This window comes from Gymnoscopelus microlampas (assembly GCF_963454915.1).
Source record: "Gymnoscopelus microlampas genome assembly, chromosome: 6".
NCBI lineage: Eukaryota > Metazoa > Chordata > Actinopteri > Myctophiformes > Myctophidae > Gymnoscopelus > Gymnoscopelus microlampas.
In genome coordinates this window covers 53,658,649-53,680,683 of record NC_139943.1, presented here as the reverse complement: position 1 = coordinate 53,680,683, position 22,035 = coordinate 53,658,649, and the positions used below count along the sequence as shown (strand labels likewise).

General features: G+C 43.2%; 1 protein-coding gene across 1 annotated transcript; it reads right to left on the bottom strand.

The window, feature by feature from the left end:
- Window positions 1-11,281: 11,281 nt before the first annotated feature.
- On the bottom strand, window positions 11,282-21,225 carry LOC311047057 (store-operated calcium entry-associated regulatory factor-like; the record flags this gene model as incomplete). The annotated part of the gene is made up of 2 exons (XM_084059640.1): window positions 11,282-11,414; window positions 20,423-21,225. 2 exons carry the CDS (start codon window positions 21,223-21,225, stop codon window positions 11,282-11,284), a joined length of 936 nt encoding a protein of 311 aa, XP_083915766.1.
- Window positions 21,226-22,035: the final 810 nt, after the last annotated feature.

Sequence of the window (22,035 nt, the reverse complement as noted above, 5' to 3'; positions counted from 1 at the left end):
TTCACCCATTGTTGCTGAATGTTGGCCTTTATATCATGCCATGCCCAGAATGAGGACGCTGGGTTTGTGTGGTAAATTCAGTATCCGGTTCATGTTAAGGCCCCATAGAGGATTTGAACTCACTGAATCATTATGCTCACTCATGTATGTTCACAATACATTGAAATACACACTCAGTTCAAGTACAGCAACTCAATGCACGTGCCTTTGCAAATAAGGCATATACATGTATACTGTACAAACAATATCATACATGTGTAACGCCTGGAATTCGAACCCGGGTTTCCCTCGTGGAAAGCCAACATCTTATCCACTAGCCCAGTGATTCTCAAACTTTTTCCATGTCAAGGAACCCCCAAAATGATATGTATTTTGCCGCGGACCCCCATCTGAAAGTATTTTATTCCAGGGACCTCCAGAAGCAAAGATTTGTGTTAAAAATGTTCGCCTTTAAGAAAAAAAGATTTAAAGATGTGCACGTTTTCAAGATCTTTCAAAAATAGCAGATCTACAAGCGCTATGAGCTTGTATAGCTGCTATTGAATAGCATAGTATACAATATGGTTAAAGTGGTTAAAATGATTGTGACGCTGAATTAACTCATTTTGCTGGGGACCCCCTGGTATCCCACCAAGGACCCCTGGGGGTTCCCGGACCCCACTTTGAGAACCAATCCACTAGCCTAAAGGGGAATTCCCCCCTTGGCCCGGGGAGATATTGGGCGCTTGGTCATCAGGCTCTGAGCTAGTAGGCCTACTGCTGCACATGCAGTATATTCACAAACAAAATCTTGCGCACATGCTGTAAGCAATTCTCTCTCGCTCTCGCTCTCTCTCTCTCTCTCTCTTTCACACACACACACACACACGCGCGCACACACGCACACGCGCACGCGCACACACACACTGTGATTTCTCCAGACCCCAGACGTCCTCCGCTCTGCGTGTAGCCAGAGTGGAGACAAGCGTCCCCCAGACCAGAAGAGAGAGAGGAGGAGGGGGGGGGGGGCTTGTGGTTTGGTATGAGACTTCTTGGGGGAAGGAAACCACATTCCCACAATCAAGAGGGGTTGGTGGGATGGTTCTTTTGGCCTGGGGGCATAGTATATAGATACACTGGATTCATTACCACCACCTAGGATGAAAGGGTCTCCGTCCTGAGACATTGAAGCCCCCTCCCCTCCCCCCCAACACACCCACCCGCCCCAGCTCTCACTTTTTTTCCCCCTTCCTCTCACTCCCACAACTCTCCCTCCATCCATCCAATCGGTCGGAAAATGTTCTGGTCCCTTGGTGTGGTGGTTTGGAGACGGCTTGCCTCGCCGTGTGTGTACACACACACAGGGAAACATATATTTGTTATGAATATGTCTTTGGACTGGACCTCAAATAATGCCTGGTAGAAGGCGCCCGTGTCTCAGACGACAGCGCAAATGGGATGTATCCTCCTCAAAGGGGCGGGCGGCTGCGCGGTTTGTGCTCAAGTGGGTGGAAAAAGTACTCAAATGTTTTACTTAAGTAAAAAGTATCAATATTGCAATGTAGAAGTAAAAGTGTTACAAGTAAAAGTCCGGAATTAAAATTTGACATGAGTAAAAGTAGGTTTGATACCAAAGGATTTGGTATCAACATGTACTTAGAAGTAAAAGTATTCAATCCAATCCACTTTATTTATATAGCACATTTCACAACCAGGTTTACAAAGTGCTGTACAGAAAATCATGCAAAATACACATATTGACAATTGGAAATACTCCAGTAAAGTAAAAGTACCTCAAAATTGTACTTAAGTACAGTTCTTAGTTACTTTACACCACTGGTTTTGTTCAAGTGGTAGAGTGATCCAAGGGGAAGTGATGATGATGCATCCGTTGAAACGGAGACGGTATAAATAACATCTATACTAGTGTATTCTGCAATTTAGCCTAAATGTAGAGTTCTTGTTTCCAAAAAGTGCTACCCCGTCAAATGAAAAGATGGCACCTACAGTATACACAGCAACAAACCCAGGGCGTTAAATCAACTCTGAGAGAGTGTAAAAACACCCTTACCGGTCCATTTGGGTCTATTTACACTCTCCGAGTCAAATTTACAGAGGATTTTGCTGTCTGTCTACTGTTACATACACAGGGTGTTTTCCAGGAGGATTACACTATCTTTAGTACGTCTCAGGTTTACGAAAACAAAAACACCTCTGGGTTGTATTTCTCTGCATTTGGATTTTGAATGAATGCAATTTGAAGACAACATTCACATTTAACCACTTTTAAACCCCCTATTCTTAGTATTAAAAAAACGGTATTTGCACTTATTTTTTCCGTCTGCACCAAATCTACACCAAAGCCGATCTACAAGCGCGTAGAGAGTTTTGGCAATTGTTCCCCTCCCCGCAGAATATGCATGCCGGGGTTCAAGTGGCTAAATATTTCCTTTCAGCTACGATTAAACCAGTCCAAGTCATGTGATCACAATCTCTCCACAGCTATTCAGACATGTCCTCTCTTTACTTCAGTACACTGTGATCCTCACACTGTAAACATTGGTCATCTGAAAGATTTACATCTCAACTGTGTGTGTGTGTGTGTGTGTGTGTGTGTGTGTGTGTGTGTGTGTGTGTGTGTGTGTGTGTGTGTGTGTGTGTGTGTGTGTGTGTGTGTGTGTGTGTGTGTGTGTGTGTGTGTGTGTGTGTGTGTGTGTGTGTGTGTGTGTGTGTGTGTGCGCGTGTGTGCGTGTGTGTGTGTGTGTGTTTTGCACACGTTTTCAAGATTTTTCAAAAATAGCAGATCTACGAGCGCTATGAGCTTGTATATCTGCTATTTTTGAATAGTATAAAGTATGGTCTAAACATTGGTCATCTGAAAGATTTACATCTGAACTGTGTGTGTGTGTGTGTGTGTGTGTGTGTGTGTGTGTGTTTTGCACACGTTTTCAAGATTTTTCAAAAATAGCAGATCTACGAGCGCTGTGAGCTTGTATATCTGCTATTTTTGAATAGCATAGTATAAACATTGGTCATCTGAAAGATTTACATCCAAACTCTGTGTGTGTGCGTGTGCGTGTGCGTGTGCGTGTGCGTGCGTGCGTGCGTGCGTGCGTGCGTGCGTGCGCGCGCGCGCGCGGTAGGGGGAGTTAAGGGGGGTGCGTAATCATGGAGGTATTTTGTCAGTGAGGTTTGGTTTCCCAAACCCTTCGATGCCAGAAGCCACTGGACTCCAGACTCTGGTCCAGAGGTGGTTTTATATGTACTGCATGTTGGACCTAAATCCTTAAACTGTATTCAGTCAAAAGCCATTGTATGCTGACTCTTAAGTTTGAGGCAGGATACAAATGAGGTTATGTAACGGTTTGCGAAAGTTAGACCCGATGTATAAATACCGGGGTCTAATAATAGTTATTTTTAGCATCATGGGAGCACTGCGATCCTAGTGATCAGTCCCTGTGGGGCCGATGGGCTTTGTTTAAAATGTTCAGCTAGGGTTGGGGATCCAGAACCGCAGGAACCGGATCCAACATTGAGCAACCGGAATGGGTTCCATCACATTTGGAACCTTTTCTGGTATGTGGTTCTCAAACGTTTACATTTTAACGACCACCATAATAACTCTGAGAGTGTACAAATGGAACCAAATGGACCCGTACGGGTCCATTTGGTTCCATTTGTACACTCTCAGAGTTACAGATCTATAACGGTATTTGGAACCCCCTCAAGGAGCACAGAGAACCACTAAAATAATATGTAATACTTTATGGATGATTGAATTTGTGTTCGTCATACATTTAAATGATTCTTCTGTTTTTTTAAATATAGGAATGGTTAAAGGGAGCTTGTTTAGGAATCATTAAGGAACCGGAATCATTAAAATCCTGAAGGATCCCAACCCTATGTTCAAGTGGTGTGTGGAGGAAGCAGGCAGTATAAACACACTTGTTGGTAATACTGTACAGCCTGCGCTGAGTTTGAACGTTGGGCGGCACACACACACGCACACACACACACACGCACGTGAACGGAAATGCAGATAATCAAGGCAGTACGAATAGTCTGGATCCAACACCGTCTCCATAGGAAAAGTATGGCAGTGCCTGCTTGAGAGTTTTCAGTTGTTACAACTGCACCACCAACCCTATGTACTTTGTTGACTGGGGTCTCCCGAGTCTGTACTTGGCCCTCTCCTTTTTTTCCTCGATACCAAATCTTGCAGATCACAAGCCGCATTGTGAGCTTGTAAATCTTGTAGTCCACTGAGGTGCAGTCATTGGTTTGTAGAGAGAATGGAAGAGCGAGCATGCAGCCGTGCAATGCCTCTGTCTGTACTAACCTCGCATCACCAGTCTTTCCACCTCGGAGGAAAGCCTGGTATTCGTTACTGAAGGCCCATATGATCCGGTCTAGACCACGCCTACTGAAAAAAAAAAAAAAAAAGCATCCTCTTTCCGGTTTTGTCGCGATCCGGTTTTGCGGTGCCGCTTTGTTTTGGTTCCCCAATCCCTATTTAAATGGAATAGAATTTCCCCGTGGGATAATATGGATAATACAGACGCTAAATAGTCTCTGGAAAGTACACTCACATTTATATTTAAAAAATAAGCTAAACTACGCCGTATCAAGGATTTTGGGGACGGACCTATTTTGGGGTGAGACGTCTTTCCGGTTTGTCGCGATCCGGTCGCTTTTCTTTTTTTTTCCGACCGGATCATATACCCGAAAAGGAATGCTGCCCAGGCTAGTCTGTACTGAGTGTTGGTGTTAGTTTACTTAAGGCCCCTGCATGCTACCAAATGCTACCAAAATACCAAAAGGTCACCCTATCACCGTTTGTGACCACCAAAACGGTGGTTTGAATGCTAGGCCCTCATAGTCTGGTGATTTTGGTTAGTAAAAACAGAGAGATGTGTTGAGGTGAGCGGTGAGCTGCTTATCACGCTGCAGTGACGTCTTTTGTTGTTTTCAAACCACCGCGGTGAGAGGGTGACCACCGAAAATGGTAGCATGCGCCCCCCTTTAGTGTTAGTTACTTTTAAGAAGCTGAATGTTACGTCCTCCCAGTGAAACTCCTCACTGTCAGGTCAAAAGAAGCAGCTGGTCTCTCCATGTGTATCTGAGGAGACGTGGTTGTCGACACACACTCCCACATGACCAACAACAGGTAGGAGTTGGCAGTGACGGGAACAACATATATATACATGGGAGGAATTGTCAAATAGGCTCTATGCACAGCAGCCATATTAACACTTCATTCACAGGTGTTACCAATGATACTAATGAAGGCTCTGTTCCATTTAGTGTAGCACAGTAGTTTCCACGACCCCCATAACTCTGAGAGTGTACAAATGGAACCAAATGGTCCATTTGGTTCAATTTGTACACTCTCAGAGTTACACACCCATAAGGGGCCATTTGGAAGCCCATGAAGGTCCCTGGACCCCAACTTTAGACCCATTGGTGTAGCAGAGTGTTTCCAGTGAGCCAACATGCACACAATATCAGCACCCTGACTCTGTTTGACCAGAATGGAACAGAGCCTTCATTAGTATCATTGGTAACACCTGTGCATTTCTTCACACTATGGTTGCTGTGAATAGAGCCTATTACAAATACATTCGGGAGAAAATGAATGAACCAAAGAGCAACAGGCCCCAGGAGCGGAGTGTCAGGGGAGGCTGGGTAGGTGGCCGCCTACGGGCCCTTGGTTCCAGGGGTCTGGCCGTCACGTCACACGCCTGGACCTTTTATTTTGTTAGGACTTGGGCACTCTTTGTGGGCCGCGGCAGGCAGCGGGCCCATTTAAAGCATTATCATCAGACCCCCCCCCTCAAATGTATTTTGGGTAAAATCGCCATCAACAGCTGCCAAAAAAAAAGGTAATTCCTGCTAAGTCATCATCAAGCATTTGTCAACAGTGGTTGAATGCAGGTTCTGCTGACAGTGCAGCAGTAACAACAATGTAGCCTACCCATGAACGGAATTAGAGGCTAATAAATTCCAAATTAGGTGCATATTTCATTTGGCTTCATCATCCGCCTGTTGCAACTCCAGATGAGCCTGATGTTACAGTGATTAATACACACTACTAAAGTTACCTTCATCTGGGTCAGGGAGCCACATTTACCCATTAAGACCTGAGGCCGATTCTACAAATGTCTTCTAAATCCCAACAGTTTTCTGAAAAAAACGTATGTTTCTATATCATTGGTGCTCAAACTTTTTCATGTCAAGGACCTCCAAAATGATATGCATTTGGCCGCCCACCCCATCTCAAAATATGTTGTTCCAGGGACCCCCCAGAAGCAAAGATTTGAGTTAAAAATGTTCGCTTTAAACAATGTATATTATAAGATTTGCACATTTTCACGATTTTTCAAAAATAGCAGATCTACAGTACAAGTTCATGAGCTATGAGCTTGTAGATCTGATATTTTTGAATAGCCAAAGTGTAAAATAATGCTTTTTAGCTCAAATGAAAAAGTGACACAGATGCGTTCCAGGTCTTCATGGGTTAACATGTAGGCTACAGTACTGTCACTGTCTGTCACTGTCTGCATTATTAGTACATTGAAGTTCAATATAGCCGTCTAGCCTACTGACTGTATGTCATGCCCAAACAGTGGTGAGTAGTATGAATTTGAAACAGATTTTTTACCTGTAGCGTACTTTAACTGTTGGGCCGCCATGCCATTTACAGTTAAGCTACCGCTCATTGAAGTGGGTCTTCTGAAATGCCTTATATTTGTGAGAGAGAAAACACTAGTAGCCTAGGCGTTTAAGACCCGCAGTTACATGTGTTTGTTTGCTTTAAAGCGACGTAATGTGAAGTTTGTTGGGTTTTATATATATTATATCGGACTGTGGCCGCATACTGTTGTTTTGGGCTTTTTGCGAGTTCGGCTCGGGGGGGGGGGGGGGGTCGGTTCAGGGGAGCCCGTTCATGCGCTCTGCCTACCGGCCTGGCTTTGACTTCCACCACTGACAGGCCTGTAGTCATTAAGGTTAGTAATCCTTGCCTTTTTGGGTACTTGAACTATGGTGGAGCTTTTGAAGCAAAGCGGGAACAGTGCAGAGTTCCATGGATGGGTTTAAAATCAAGAAGAACACACAGCTCGGATTATTAAGGTGCTAAGTATGAAAAGATCAAAGAGTGATGTTTCAATGCTACTGCGTCTTCCTCCGAGTCATGGTCGGGTTTAAAATGTCTGTGTAGGCCGATTAATACTGGGTAAGTTGTAAGTGTGAATATTAATGATATGCAGATGAAGCAGTACCGAAAAAGGCTAGCTCTATGCACTCTCAGAAGTATACGAGTGCGGGAATTTAGACGCACTCGTTTGATTACAAAAATAATGCCTTAATGACACCTCCAGCAGTCATGTACTGAGATAAATGAGTTGTCATGCGGATTGTAGACAGTAATGACATGCTAATTTTCTGTGCTAACGAGGGCTCAATGAGGCAGAGGGGTAAATTACAGCGTCTAAGACTGCTAGAGTCAACTACACACTGTGTGTTTAAAGAGTGTGAAGGTGACGTTGCATGGTATGCTGACTCTGAGAATGCAAGTAAACCCGTCCATAGTTCTTTGAAGCAGTTTTAAAATAGCTCTCCTTGCTATGGAGGTCAGATTAGTGTAGTTTGGTGCATGAGAAGACCATAAAATGAAGGGGAAAAACGGCTTAACTGTAAGATTGTATGTAACGTAGGCTATACATTAGAACAACACACAAAGAAAGCTGCAATTATGTTTGAGGAACTGCCTCTGCCATGCAACTCTATTTTAAACATGCAAACATTTACTTATCGTTGCACTTGCTCCTTCAGTTTGTTATGTGTTATGCTTCTCATAGTTGGGGCGTTCAGTGGGTAGAGAGGCAGACTGGTTGGTTATCAGAAAGTCACCGGTTCACCTCCTGGCCCCAGTCTATAAGTGCCCCTGAGCAAGATACTGTACTTCACCCATCCATAGACCCACTCTGTTGAACTTAGACTGTTGCCGTATGGCATAAGCACACACAGAAAACGTGCTTAAACTTAAAGCACTTTCATTTACGGGCCGTGTACACTAAGAAAATATTATTACAGTTGTGTGTGTGTGTGTGTGTGTGTGCGCACTGTGCGTCCAGGACGTGGCGTCGGGATGCGCACGGGTCCGGCCATGTGTGTGTCTGTGTGGGTTCGCATGTGTGTGTTCACTGTGGGTCCAGGACGCGGCGAAGGGACGCGCGCACGTGCAGGTCCGTCCGGCCGCTTGTGTGTGGGGACGCGGCGACAGGACACGCACGCGTGTGTTGGAACTGTTGCAGGTGCCAAGTACAAAGTCACTTTCCAGCCCTGATATACAGTACTGCATAACCCACACTGCACATACTTTGGGTGCTCCTATTCCCCGACAGGTATGGTCTAGTTATAATAATTTCATAATGTATTAAAATCACTGTTATAATGAATTTTTGTGTAATTAGTCACTATAAGTGGTCAATGGGTGCTTTAAGTAATGACGTTCTTGGAGGTGTAGGCAGAACTATTTTGTGAGTTGTTTAATACTATTTTCCCACTTACTGTAACTTAAAGCACACAATGACCACTTATAGTGACTTACAATCACACTATAGTGCATTATAATGGTGTTCATATCACATTATAAAATTAAATAATCATAGGATTATTGACAGGGCCAGACGGATGAAATATTTGTTTCTATCCCCTGTCAGAGTAGTGTGGCTTCGCCCATGTGAAAAATCTTTCAGGAATTTACTTCCTTCGCTTACTGGCAGCATGCGCAAGAAATGTGATGCTTATCAGTCCAGCTGTTTGGGAGATTAGCTGCAGAGGCGCACGCACGCACGCACGTACGCACGCACACACACGTACGCACGCACGTGCACACACACGCACACACACACAGTGGTGGAAAGTTACTAAGTACATTTACTCAAGTATTGTACTTCAGTACAATTTGTAGGTATTTTTTACTTTACTGGAGTATTTTCAGTACTTTTACTTTTACTCCACTACATCTCAGAGGCAAATATTGTACTTTTACTCCACTGCAATTATTTGAAAACTTTAGTTACTAGTTACTTTATAAATCATTATATTATAAAACATACATCAACCACTTCAGCCCTATTTGTGTTGTGAGCTTTTAGATCTGCTATTTTCAAACTTAACTTTTGGTACTTTTAAGTAAATGTTGATGCCAATACTTTTGTACTTTTACTCAAGTAACATTTTGAACTCTGGCCTTTTACTTGTAACAGAGTATTTTTATATTGTGGTATTGCTACTTTTACTTAAGTAAAGTACTTCTCCACCAGTGTGCGCACGCACACGCACACGCACACACACACACACACACACACACACACACACACACACACACACACACACACACACACACACACACACACACACACACACACACACACACACACACACACACACACACACACACGCACACACACAAAATAACAGGCTAAATATAAAATGTACGCCATACACATCAGTCTGCATTAAACGGACAGAGCTACACTTTGCATTTGGATTAGGGTCAGCTTTATAAAGTGTAAACTTTAATATTTCCCTTCCATACTTACTGTCTAAACGCATTACGGTTCATTGACATTGAACGCCATAAGCTGCTCACTTCGCTGTCGGGTTGGTTTCCAGCTTTCCCCTTGGTCTTGTTTTTATTGGGATTATCATCTTCCTGCTAGGTCTCCATACTCCTCCACCTACTCTACACTGTTCAAATCCTGACTGTTATTTTAACTCTTGAGGATGTACAACCCGTGTAGGGTCAGTTTGGTTGCATTTGTTACATCCTCAAGAGTTAAATGAACACTGCGAGATTTCTCTGTGTATAAAGTTACTTAAAGTCACTGGCCCCCTTTCATGTTCCTTAGCTTCTCCAAGTTGCTGTTGGCTGAACATCTAACATCCAAAACGGGAAAAAGGGGATTCAAGACCGATGTTCCTGCTCTGAGGTGCTTGAACCGTGGCCATTCCAACGTTGGGTTTTTAATTGTGTTTTTGCTGGTGAGGAGGAATTCTTACGATTATTATTTTTGTTTTCAATCTTGTGATGACATGTTTTCGTTATGTCAGTCCAATGTGCACAGCCACGGCTTTCCTGTTAGAACACCTGCACCCTTCATTTCATTATAAAAAAATCTGAGTTGCTATGGCAGCCATGCACTGTTTTTCAAGGTAATATCCGTCACAGTGTAGCCCTGCTAAAGCAATGTTATTGTCTCCGCCTGGCCGAAGGTGTGGCCGAGACTGTGTGTGTGTGTGTGTGTGTGTGTGTGTGTGTGTGTGTGTGTGTGTGTGTGTGTGTGTGTGTGTGTGTGTGTGTGTGTGTGTGTGTGTGTGTGTGTGTGTGTGTGTTTTCACATCGGCTTGTTATAGCGCCACCAAGAGGCCGATCTTTGCAAAACACATTTCTTTATAATACTTACTTACTCCTCTTTGTCCACTACGGGACATAAGGCTTCAATGAGCGCTCTCCCTTGCATTGGGTCCCGGGCAGCATGTTGCGCCTCTCTCCCCGTGACAGGTTCATCTGTTCCAGCTCTTGTGTCACAGTTCTGCGCCAGGTGGTTTTGGGCCTCCCAGGTTTTCTTTTGCCTCGTGGTGTCCATCTTAAGGCCACCTTTGTGATGTGGTCCTGCTCCATCCTCAGCACATGTCCTGCTAGCCATCTCTGGCTTCTGTGTGCAATCTCCTTGGTGACACTCCGGCTCCCTGTTTTTTGTTTGTACAGTTCATTGTTGGAGAACTTTTCAGGCCAAAAGATCAAATTTCATTTTGTTCATGTTACCTCGCCAGAGCTATTTTATATCGGACCACATACAAACAGACAGACATAAAAACCTGTCAAAGTAGTTAAACTGCTTCTGTGGTAGTAGTTCCTAGGTGTCTCCACATTTGGATGACACACACACACACACACACACACACACACACACACACACACACACACACACAGACGCACACGCACACACATGCACAAAAGGTGGAAGGAAGACCAGCCATGCTGTCGCGGCTGGTAATAACCTGCCATATAACCCTCACGGCACACAGAAGAAACTTCAGGCACGCGTGAAACGGAGCTTTGGAAAACTCTCAATTAACATTCACCACTAATAGTAGTCCTTTGGCAGCTGTGCAGGCCGAGTGTCATTTTCTGTTTTAACAAGTACTGTAGTAGCCTATATGGGACTGTCAACAACAAAACTGAAAAAAGATCACAGTCATCTGCATCACTTCTCAGCAGAGAATGATCCAGTCACTGTGGTGAAATATGCCTGGGTTCGGCCATGGGGCCTCTAGCTTTGGCCGGGGGCTCAAACGAACACAGTTGGCTGTGCTGGTAGGTGGGGAGCTGGCAGGGCAGGGTGTTCTCTGGTTGGTTGTGGCACCTGTTCATCAGAGGAACTGGGAGGGATGTTGGAGGGTGAAGTTTCCTTAATAAGGCAGAGTTTTCCAAACAATGGATCCGGATCCATTTTTGGGTCACAGAGGCATTTTTTAAAAAACATTTAAAACTTGACATTTACCGTCAGAAGTAGGCTTGAGTACCATGAGGCGCGCCCAAGCGAAGCGGTGCAAAGCCCACTTCCACTGACTCAGCATTTTTTGAGCTGTATACGATATAGGGTAGGAATCAGTTATAATCTATTGTGGAATAGATTATAACTGATTCCTACCCTATATCGTATAGGGTAGGAGGCGCTCGATGACCAGCCTCCAAGTCGACGTCTAGTCAACTTCGTCCGAGAGCGGGAGGAATAGCATGTTCCTCCACATGCATTATATCGTTGTTGTCGGGCAGAAACCTCCTATCTCCATATACTAACTTTTTGTGTTTATTCATAAATGAACAGCCCCACTTGATAACACTACAGCGTCACACAAACGTATCAAAAGTATCAGATCCACAAGCTCGAAACGTGGCGCGAAACGTGGTGCGAAACGTGGTGCGAAACGTGGTGCGAAACGTGGTGCGAAACGTGGTGCGAAGCGGCGCGTTTCGAGCTTGTAGATACGTTTGAATTTTAATCCTGAAAAGTTTTGGACATATGAGGTTTCCACCCGACACGGATGATATCCTCCCATTGTCCTAGCGGTCATGTGAATACTGTAGAAGCTAGCTGGCGACTCCATGTGCATCAGAGGAGACACGCGGTCACACCCTACCCAGACCAAACAGTAGGGGCTGGTGGCAATGACTAAATTGGGATATACACAATGTATAATAGTATATTTCAAGGTCATATTTTCAATCATCGAAGAAAGAGAAAAAAAAGATTTGTGAGTGGATTATGTATATTATGAAGAATATTCCTTCAGGCTATACCTCTCTGTCCAGCTCTTTGTGTTTATACCTAGCACTTCTCTGTATTGTAACTGCAGGTCATTTTGTAAGATCTCTTGCCAGGGCACTGCTGTGGTTTGGACCCTCTCGCTCATAAAGGTGGTGATTTAGCAAGTGAAGTGTATTCTAATTGTGCTCTCTCCAGTCTAGGGTGCCATGCCATCTAAATCCATAAAATATGAAATGGAACCATAACTGTATGCATTAGATATGACAAAACCCACCTCTTCAGGAAACACTACCCTTCCTCTCTGCCTGGCCTACTTGTTGTTACTTGTTTATTGGATCTTGTTTAGTCGATACACTTATTTGTTTTAGCTCCTGCTCATCTGATTTTGCTATTTTGTCTCATCTGTTTAAGGAAATAGGTAGCTGATATATTGCACTTTTACCTTAGCACTAGGTATACTCTTGGTTGCTTGTTTTTGCAGAAGATGCACTTAAGACTTCTGGTGATTAGTAGTTTCGTTCCCTACCTATGTTGAATGCACTTATTGTAAGTCGCTTTGGATAAAAGCGTCTGCTAAATGACTGTAATGTGAGGGTGGAATAGATTACTACATAACCACATTTCATGGATATAACAAACAAAACTGAGGATGCTTCAAAATGATGTGAATGGGTGAAATAGGTCCTAGACACAACATTCCTTAGATTATATTCCTACTCAAACTCTTATGTAATGTGCTCTGGTGCCATTTTTGGGTATTTTTGTAGCTCTCAAAATGGGGTCCAGAGAGACTCTGGGTTCCTTGAGGGGGTTTTAAACTGACCCTTAGGCTTCGTCCACACGTACACGGGTATTTTCATAAACGCAGATATTTCGTTTTCGTTTTTGAAAACCTCCGCGTCTACACGGCCCTGTTTAAAAAAATCTCTCTGTCCACACGACAACGGCTAAACGTTAAACGACCCATGCAAAAACTCCGTTTACCGTGTCCACACGGGAACACATAGCCGGAGTTTTTAAAAATCTACACTGTGGCAGGAGTTTTCCAAAAGATGCGTTTACATGGAGCAAAAACGCGTTTGCGTGTGGACGAACCCCCCAAAACGCATATAAAAAGCTACGTTTATGAAAATACCCGTGTACGTGTGGACGAAGCCTTACAGTCTGTAACTCTGACAGTATACAAACAGAGTCAGAGTTAAGGTGGTTCCTTGGAATCTAAAAGTTTGAGAACCACTAATTTAGAGGATAGTAGGGAGATACAGTAGGGAAATGGGGGAAACACGTCATTGCGGTTATGTGGTTGTTGTACTGTCCAGTCACCATGGTATCAAAATACCGATATGAAATTCTTGAATCCCAAGTCTGAATGATTTTCATGTTTTTGATTATTCATTGCTGTAGGAGCAAAGGAGGAAAAACTGTGATCTGTAGTCTGACACTATGATCTGTCAATTAGTCATTATGTGTCACTGTCTTGCTATTCAATCCCTTAAAACTAATGCAGAAAGTTTACAAAAAGAATGCACATCCAAACAATAAATTCCAGGTACTGGACAGAAGAACACGGGGAAAAAAGGAGATTGCACTGGATAATCCTCCCATGGACACTGGCTATATACCATCAATTAAGTGACATTGTCACCAAGCTGAAGAAGAGATTGATGCTTGAAACCTAACTATTTAGTTTTCCTCTAAAAACGACTGATCCCTAGTGCTAATTGGTCTCATTTCTCAAAGTGAAGTCTCCATAAAGCACGGCTCTCTTCAGGTTGGCGTCACATTTCCGTCTAACTATCAGGTTCCTCTGCTCAGAGTAATGAGAGACAGAGCGAGGAGGCAGGTAAACATCTTGAGTTCAGTCGTCATACACAAACACTTAACAAGGTCCAAACACCAACAACTGCACATGGAGCGCGATGATGGCTCTCTGGAAGTTTGATATGGCTCTGAAACCCCCTCTCTGCACTCCCCTGGAAGAGACTAACCTAAGAATTAGCTCTGCATCCTGCGTGCCTGCAGCCAAGATGGAATCACTACCTTATTTAGAAAAACATGTGATTTTAAACCTGGCGTGCAAAATGAAACCCTGCAGTTAGGGGGTTACATCAAATTGTTTAATATGAAAGACATGGGCATAAGATCAGAAGACAGTAACAGTAGCTGACACGTATATTGTGGTCATAGTACATTACTTTGTTATGCGTTATATAGCGTTCATTACAATGACACAGTGAAGGAAAACTGTTTGAAATGGACACCAGACAGAACAACTGAAAGAGAAAACCAATCAACTAAAATGGACAGAACAACCATTTTTGTTCAAATCAATATCCATGAATTGGTCATTAAGATGGCTCTCATAATCATGTCACAATAGGCTCTATGCACAGCAGCCATATTATCACTTTCTTCACAGGTGTTACCAATGATACTAAGGAAGGCTCTGTTCCATTTAGTCTAGCACAGTGGTTTCCACGACCCCCATAACTCTGAGAGTGTACAAATGGAACCAAACCATTTGGTTCCATTTGTACACTCGCAGAGTTACACACCTGTAAGGGGCCATTTGGAAGCCCATGAGGGTCCCTGGACCCCAACTGTAGACCCACTGGTGTAACAGAGTGTTTCCAGTGAGCCAACATGCACAATATCAGCACCCTGACTCTGTTTGACCAGAATGGAACAGAGCCTTCATTAGTAGCATTGGTAACACCTGTGAATGTCTTCATAATATGGCTGCTGTGAATAGAGCCTATCATCATGGGATGAAATCAAACATTTTAGAGCAATCGTTTTTTTTACAGGTCAAGAAAGGTCAACGAAGGCCATATTCAGAGGATAAGTTTTACTTCTCCTTCTCCGGTGACAGAATACTGGAGAAACACAGGCATACGGCAGACTTGAGTCCAGTGCAATTCTTTATCGGTAAATAAGTTTTAACGCATCCATTTGCAAAAATGATACACTATCACAGCCACTCGTTGAACGGCAGTTTTGGAGTAGGTGTGCAAGAGGTCATAGAGAAGTGTGTGTTCAAAAATGTATTGTGTTGCTGTGTGGAAGAAATCAGTACAAGAACAGATGATCAGCCACAGACCAACAAGGGGCCAGGATTTAAATATAGGTTTAAAAGGACTCAGATTGCCTTGCCGAAGTTTGTTTCTGAATTTCTTGTACCTCCAACATTTTCTAACTAGCCAAATATCACCACATCAATGCAAACATTGTTTATTGCGAACATTGTGATGCACTCGTGATTTATATATTATATGTTTTTTTTCCCACAATCTACCTGCTATATGTACCATGGACAGTCGTGAAGAAAGGTTATCTGAGGAGGCTAGGAGACACAAACCTCTATAATCCCCCTCTGAGGGATTACAAATACAGCCAGATGGCAATTCATTAATGGGAAGAAAGATAGCACACACTTGTACTTCCTCAGTCAGGTGCCTGAGAATGTCAATGCAGGACGTGATAAGACCGTGTCAGCAAGAACATTGGACAACTACATAGAGAGGGATGTTATAGTAGGGTGCAAAGGTATAATAAAAATGTAGAGAGGTCGCACAGCTTGCATGCAGCCACGATGCAAACATTTATTTTAATATGAAACCAATGTTTCGAGGCATGAGCTCGGCCCTGGCCTCCCTAGGCTGGTGGGGGGAGTGTAGTGCCCAGGATCACTTAGCAAATTGGCACCGACTGAAAAAAGGGTTACAACATCGAGGGATAAAAATGAAACCAATGTTTCAACCTTACAAAGAGGTCTTCTTCAGGGAATGAAGGTTGAAACAATGGTTCATATTAAAATACATTTCTGCATTGTGGCTACGAGCTGTGCAGCTGTGTGTCTTCCTTTTATACTTTAGGCATTAAGATGGAACTCTAGACTGGATTCCAGAGAGACAACAATATAAGCTTCACTTGCTAAACTACCACCTTTATGAGCGAGGGTCAAAGCCACAGGGCCCTGGCAAGAGATCTTACAAAATGACCTGCAGTTACAATATAGAGAAGTGTTAGGTACAGTACAAACAGTGGTGGAAAAAGTGCTCAAATGTTTTACTTAAGTAAAAGTATCAATTCTGCAATGTAGAAGTACTCTGTTACAAGTAAAAGTCCGGAATTCAAAATTTACTTGAGTAAAGGTACAGGTATCAAAATGTACTTAAAGTGCTAAAAGTAAAAGTACTAAAATGTTTGAAAAAAAGCAGCTCTACAAGCTCGACACGTTGTGAGCTTATAGATCGGCTGTTTTCAAATAGCCTAGGTCTAAAATTGGGCTAAAGTGGTTAATGTATGTTTTATAATGTCATAATTTGTGCAAAGTAACTAGTAACAGAAGTTTTAAAATAATTGTAGTGGAGTAAAAGTACAATATTTGCCTCTGAGATGTAGTGGAGTGGAAGTAAAAGTATAGACAGTTGGAAATACTCCAGTAAAGTAAAAGTACCCCAAAATTGTACTTATAGTACTTGAGTAAATGTATTTAGTTACTTTACACCACTAGGTACAAACACAAGGAGTTGGACAGCGATCCATAGCCTAAAGCAATATTCACATACATAATTTACTCACACACTAATTTGTTCGATGATGGAAAACTGAAACTATGACCATGAGATGTACTGTTAGTGGCCTACTGCATTCACACACCAGATTAATTTGACCACAAAGTGTGTTTAACGATGACTGACTGGACTGGATGATTCACTGCTGAGAAGTGACGCTTGATGACTGTGAACTTTTAACTTTGTGTATATGCTGACAGAACCATATATACTACCTGTTAAAACTTGACAAATGGCACTCGGACCGCACAGCTGGCGAAGGACTGCTATTTTGTGGTGAACGTTAATTGGGAGTTTTCTAAGACTTTGGTTTCATGTATGCAAGAAGTTGCTTTGTACCGTGAGGAAAAGAAAGACATGTCTGGCCAGTGTCACTGCACTGATATGTTCTTAATTATTAGTATTGTTTATTTTTTACGTAATATACATCGTTTCAAACCTGACTGTCGTGGAATAGGCTCTATTCACAGCAGCCATATTATGAAGACTTTCACAGGTGTTGCCAATGATACTAATGAAGACTCTGTTCCATTCTGGTCAAACAGTGTCAGGGTGCTGATATTGTGCTTGTTGGCTCACTGGAAACACCAGTGGGTCTAAAGTTGGGGTCCAGGGACCCTCATGGGCTTCCAAATGGCCCCTTACAGGTGTACACTAAATGGAACAGAGCCTTCATTAGTATCATTGGTAACACCTGTGAAGGAAGTGATAATATGGCTGCTGTGCATAGAGCCTATTCTGGATCAATCAGTAGACCTAATTGATGAGGCAAGGGGAGATCGTGACTATATTCTACTGATGATGGTTATGCTTTAAGCAGTGGTGTAAAGTAACTGAGTGCATTTACTCAAGTACTGTAAAGTTTTGAGGTATTTTTTTCTTTACTGGAGTATTTCCAATTTTCCGTACTTTTACTTCTACTCCACTACATCTCAGAGGCAAATTGTGTACTTTTACTCCACTACAATTATTTGAAAACTTAAGTTACTACTGTAGATTTGATTGATTATTACAAAACTTACACTAGAAAATATTGTTTCTATAAAGAAACAATGTGGGCTCGCTTTAAAGCCAAAAAAACTGTAGTTATAAAAAGTACAAATTCAGTTTGACTCTGTATCTCTGTCTTTGTGTGTGGGTGTAGACTTGCCTCCAGATCGGGAGCGCCTGTTATCATTCTCCTACAGATGTGCCACTTCAAAACTTCACACGTTACTGTTCTTTCCCTGATAGTGCCCTGAAAACGCATTTTTTCCCTCCCTTTTCTGCCCTTAAAATGCACTGTTTTGCCCCTGAAAAGAAGTTGTCACTACACACCCCCGTTTTTCCCTTCAACAGACATCCATATACATGAGAACAAAAGAATGTGTGTTGAACAAGGTGTCAGACTCATTATGAGGCGAAAGGTGATTTGACCAGTTGCTCAAATTAATTAGCATCATAAAAGCAGTGATCATCAAAATAATTCAGCATTTTAAATGCCCTTCTTTGTCCCTCTTATTGCCCTGGGAATCCCCTGAAAATTTACTGTCTTGGCGATGGCAGGACATGTGAAGTTTTGAAGTGGCACATCTGTAATTGTCATCAGTTACACACCTGCTTGCATAGCTGATGGTAGTAAAGGGGGATGGAGGGGTATAGGGGGCAGGGGTGTTGGGTGTGGGGTGCTTCCCCCTGCCACCAGTGAGCTATATGAGCTATTTCCGATGGTTTACTGTGTGTGTGTGTGTGTGTGTGTGTGTGTGTGTGTGTGTGTGTGTGTGTGTGTGTGTGTGTGTGTGTGTGTGTGTGTGTGTGTGTGTGTGTGGTGTGGTGTGGTGTGGTGTGTGTGTGGGGGGGGGGGTTGTGTGAGGTTATGTTGACCAATACATACCATTACTGTTAAATTGGAGCTTGAATTTTACAAAATGATTGCCATTAAGATTTCACCCATTTACACACACATTCATACACTGGTGCTGGTTGCAGTGACATGTGTATTTTCTAACTCCACTTTGCTGTTTGCTTCCTCTTCCTCCTCTGATACATACAGGTGTAAATGGGTGAAATCTTAATGGCAATCATTTTGTAAAATTCAAGCTCCAATTTAACAGTAATGGTATGTATTGGTCAACATAACCTCACACAACCCCCCTTGTTGTTGTGAGGTTATGTTGACCAATACATACCATTACTGTTAAATTGGAGCTTGAATTTTACAAAATGATTGCCATTAAGATTTCACCCATTTACACACACATTCATACACTGGTGCTGGTTGCAGTGACATGTGTATTTTCTAACGCCACTTTGCTGTTTTGCTTCCTCTTCCTCCTCTGATACATACAGGTGGCTCAGTCCTATCATTCGAACATGCCACACCATCTCAAACTACACTGAAGGGTTTTGTCATTATATTTTGATTCGAGTTTCTCCAGGATCCTCACTTTTTGTCTTTGTCTCCGCCAGAGGTGGAGAGTGTTTTCATCTCCGTCCTTCCGTGTGTCCGTCCGTCTCAGCCAAGCTAACATTGGTCAAGCTTCACGTGACACGTGACATTATGTTGTCACCAATGCTTTTGATTGGCTAGCGAGACGCGTGATGAAATAGAAACCTATAAATAGGTGTCACTTAAAAAAAACATTTATATTTTTGTGGGTTAGGGTTGGAAGCTATAAGTGAGCTTCCATCAGCTAAGCTAACATTTTATCATTCCATGGAAGCCATCTTGGTCAAGTGACACGTGACAATATGTAATATAAATAGGTAAGACAGGATTAATCAGGAACAGTACTGGCGGAGACCTGTGCTCTGAGGAGCACATTTTCTAGTTTATCTCTGCCGTCATCAGCACATCAGATGGACTCCCAATGAAAAGATTTTGTTGTAGGGGCCCCGGACCCTCATAAGAGAAGACTCTGATCTGAATGTTATACACTCTATCACACACTATGAACACAACTTCTATCTAGTGAAATAATAGAGAAATTAAACTGTTCCAAATGTTTCTGGGACCACCCTGGAATTCCACCAATGATCCCTGGGGGTCCTCCCTGGACCACACTTTGAGAACCAATGCTTGAGAGAAGCCTCATATATACTGTGTATGTACTATGTAGCCTATGTACATGTAAGAAGGTGAATTTACTTATTGATTGATTGATTGATTTGTTTTACTCTGTAAGTAGAGTGGCCATTTGTTTCCAATAGTTTTTGATTTTGTTATAGAAACGTTTACCTCTTCCTCAATATGAAAATGAAAAAAGGTGCGGACAAATTCCCCCAAACCACAATTGAGCCAAAGCCAATTACTTTAAAAAACAATGTTTCGAAACCAGAAATTCATGAACCACGCAAACTCCATTGTTTGTTTCTTGTTTTGCAAATCTTGACTGGCCTCCAAGTAGTAGGCCTACAATACTTCTACTACTACGTAAAAAAAAGAAGAAAGTGGAAAAAGTGACTTCCTTGGCGCACAAGAAATGTGGTGCTGTCAGTCCAGCAGTTTGACAAACAGATCCCTATCTTCTTGTGGTTCCTCCAAACCCTGACGCAGTGCGCGTCCCTGTGCTGTTGGTGGGCGCTCTAGCAGGTTCGGGTTCAGGTCTGCTGTCTGTAAAGTGAGTGTAGCTGTAGGGCTGTCTCCTGTGGCTTCCAAACAGGTATCCCAGTGTCCCTCCTGTCCCCAGGCCTGTCCAGAAGCCACCTCCTGTTCCTGTGGAAGCACATCCTCCTGGGTAATGTTGTTGGTTGCTGTAGTAGTCACTGTGGAAGCCATAGCCTGGATTGGCACCAGGATAGCGTGGAGAAGGCCGAGTGGGTTCTCCAATGAGGAAGATTTGATAGATGGCATAGGCTAGGAGCACCAGCACAGCCACTCCTAGCAGACATTCCAGCAAGAACCCGACTTCCAGTGAAGAACTCTGGTGATGTCTCTGTTGATGATGCTTGTTGCCAAAGAAACTGTAGGAGCTGCCGGCCCCTTGAGCTCTCTTGCGGTGGCCCTCCTCCGTCAGCTCCAGCTTGTACTCCAGCCCACAGGAGCCCGTCAGGACGTAAGCATCATTTGGATGGCTGTAGCCCTCACAGCTCACCTCTATTTGACCAAACCGGTATGAATTGTCCATGTCTGCCTTACACTGCCACTGGACATCGACTCCGTCCCACCCTTTATTAATGCACTGGACCACTTGGGGAGCAAAGGCCCCACAGCCTGCCGAGCCGCCAACACATTTGAGCTGGGGAACGGGGCTGGACCGGCGGCCTGTGGTGTAGCGATCTTCGTACAGTGTCAAGGCATTGACATCGCGCAGCAACACACTGGTTCCTGGAGCTTCATTCCAACTCATTGAGGCAAGAGTTGAAACAGCAAAGAGAAGCTGAACAAGCAATATGATAAATCGCTTCATTGTCAGGTTGTTAGACTACCAAAAAAGAAGTAAGATTAATAGAACAACATCCCCCGCTGTCAAGATGAATGCAAGTCTTTACAATTTAAAGGACAATATATGGTTGAGATGATGACGTTGTGATGTCATTCCATGTCATCGTGTGTGTGTGTGTGTGTGTGTGTGTCTTCATAATGGCTCTATATGGAGGTCCCTGATGTCATAAATATAGTATGATGTCATAGCGCTGACATCATACTACTTACGTCATAGTGCTTACGTCATTACATCATACATCAATACTTAGCCTATTCTGTTAACGGGTACTGATATCATAGTAAATAGTATCTGTTCACAAGTTACAATGTTATATTGTACTAGAAAATATTGTTCCTATAAAGAAACAATGTGGGCTCGCTTTAAAGCCAAAAAACTGTAGTTATAAAAAGTACAAATTCAGTTTGACCTGGTATCTCTGTCTTTGCGTTGTGTGTGGGTGTAGACGTGCCTCCGGTTGATCAGGTTGGGAGCACCTGTTATCATTCTCCTAATTGTCATCAGTTACACACCTGCTTGCATAGCTGATGGTGGTAAGGGGGGATGGAGGGGTATAGGGGGCAGGAGTGATGGGTGTGGGGTGCTCCCCCCTGGCTCCAGTGAGCTTGCAGATGAGCTATTTCCGATGGTTTACAGTGTGTGTGTGTGTGTGTGTGTGTGTGGGGGGGGGGGGGGGGGGGGGCGGAGTATGGGGTGTGGGGAGTTTTGTGAGGT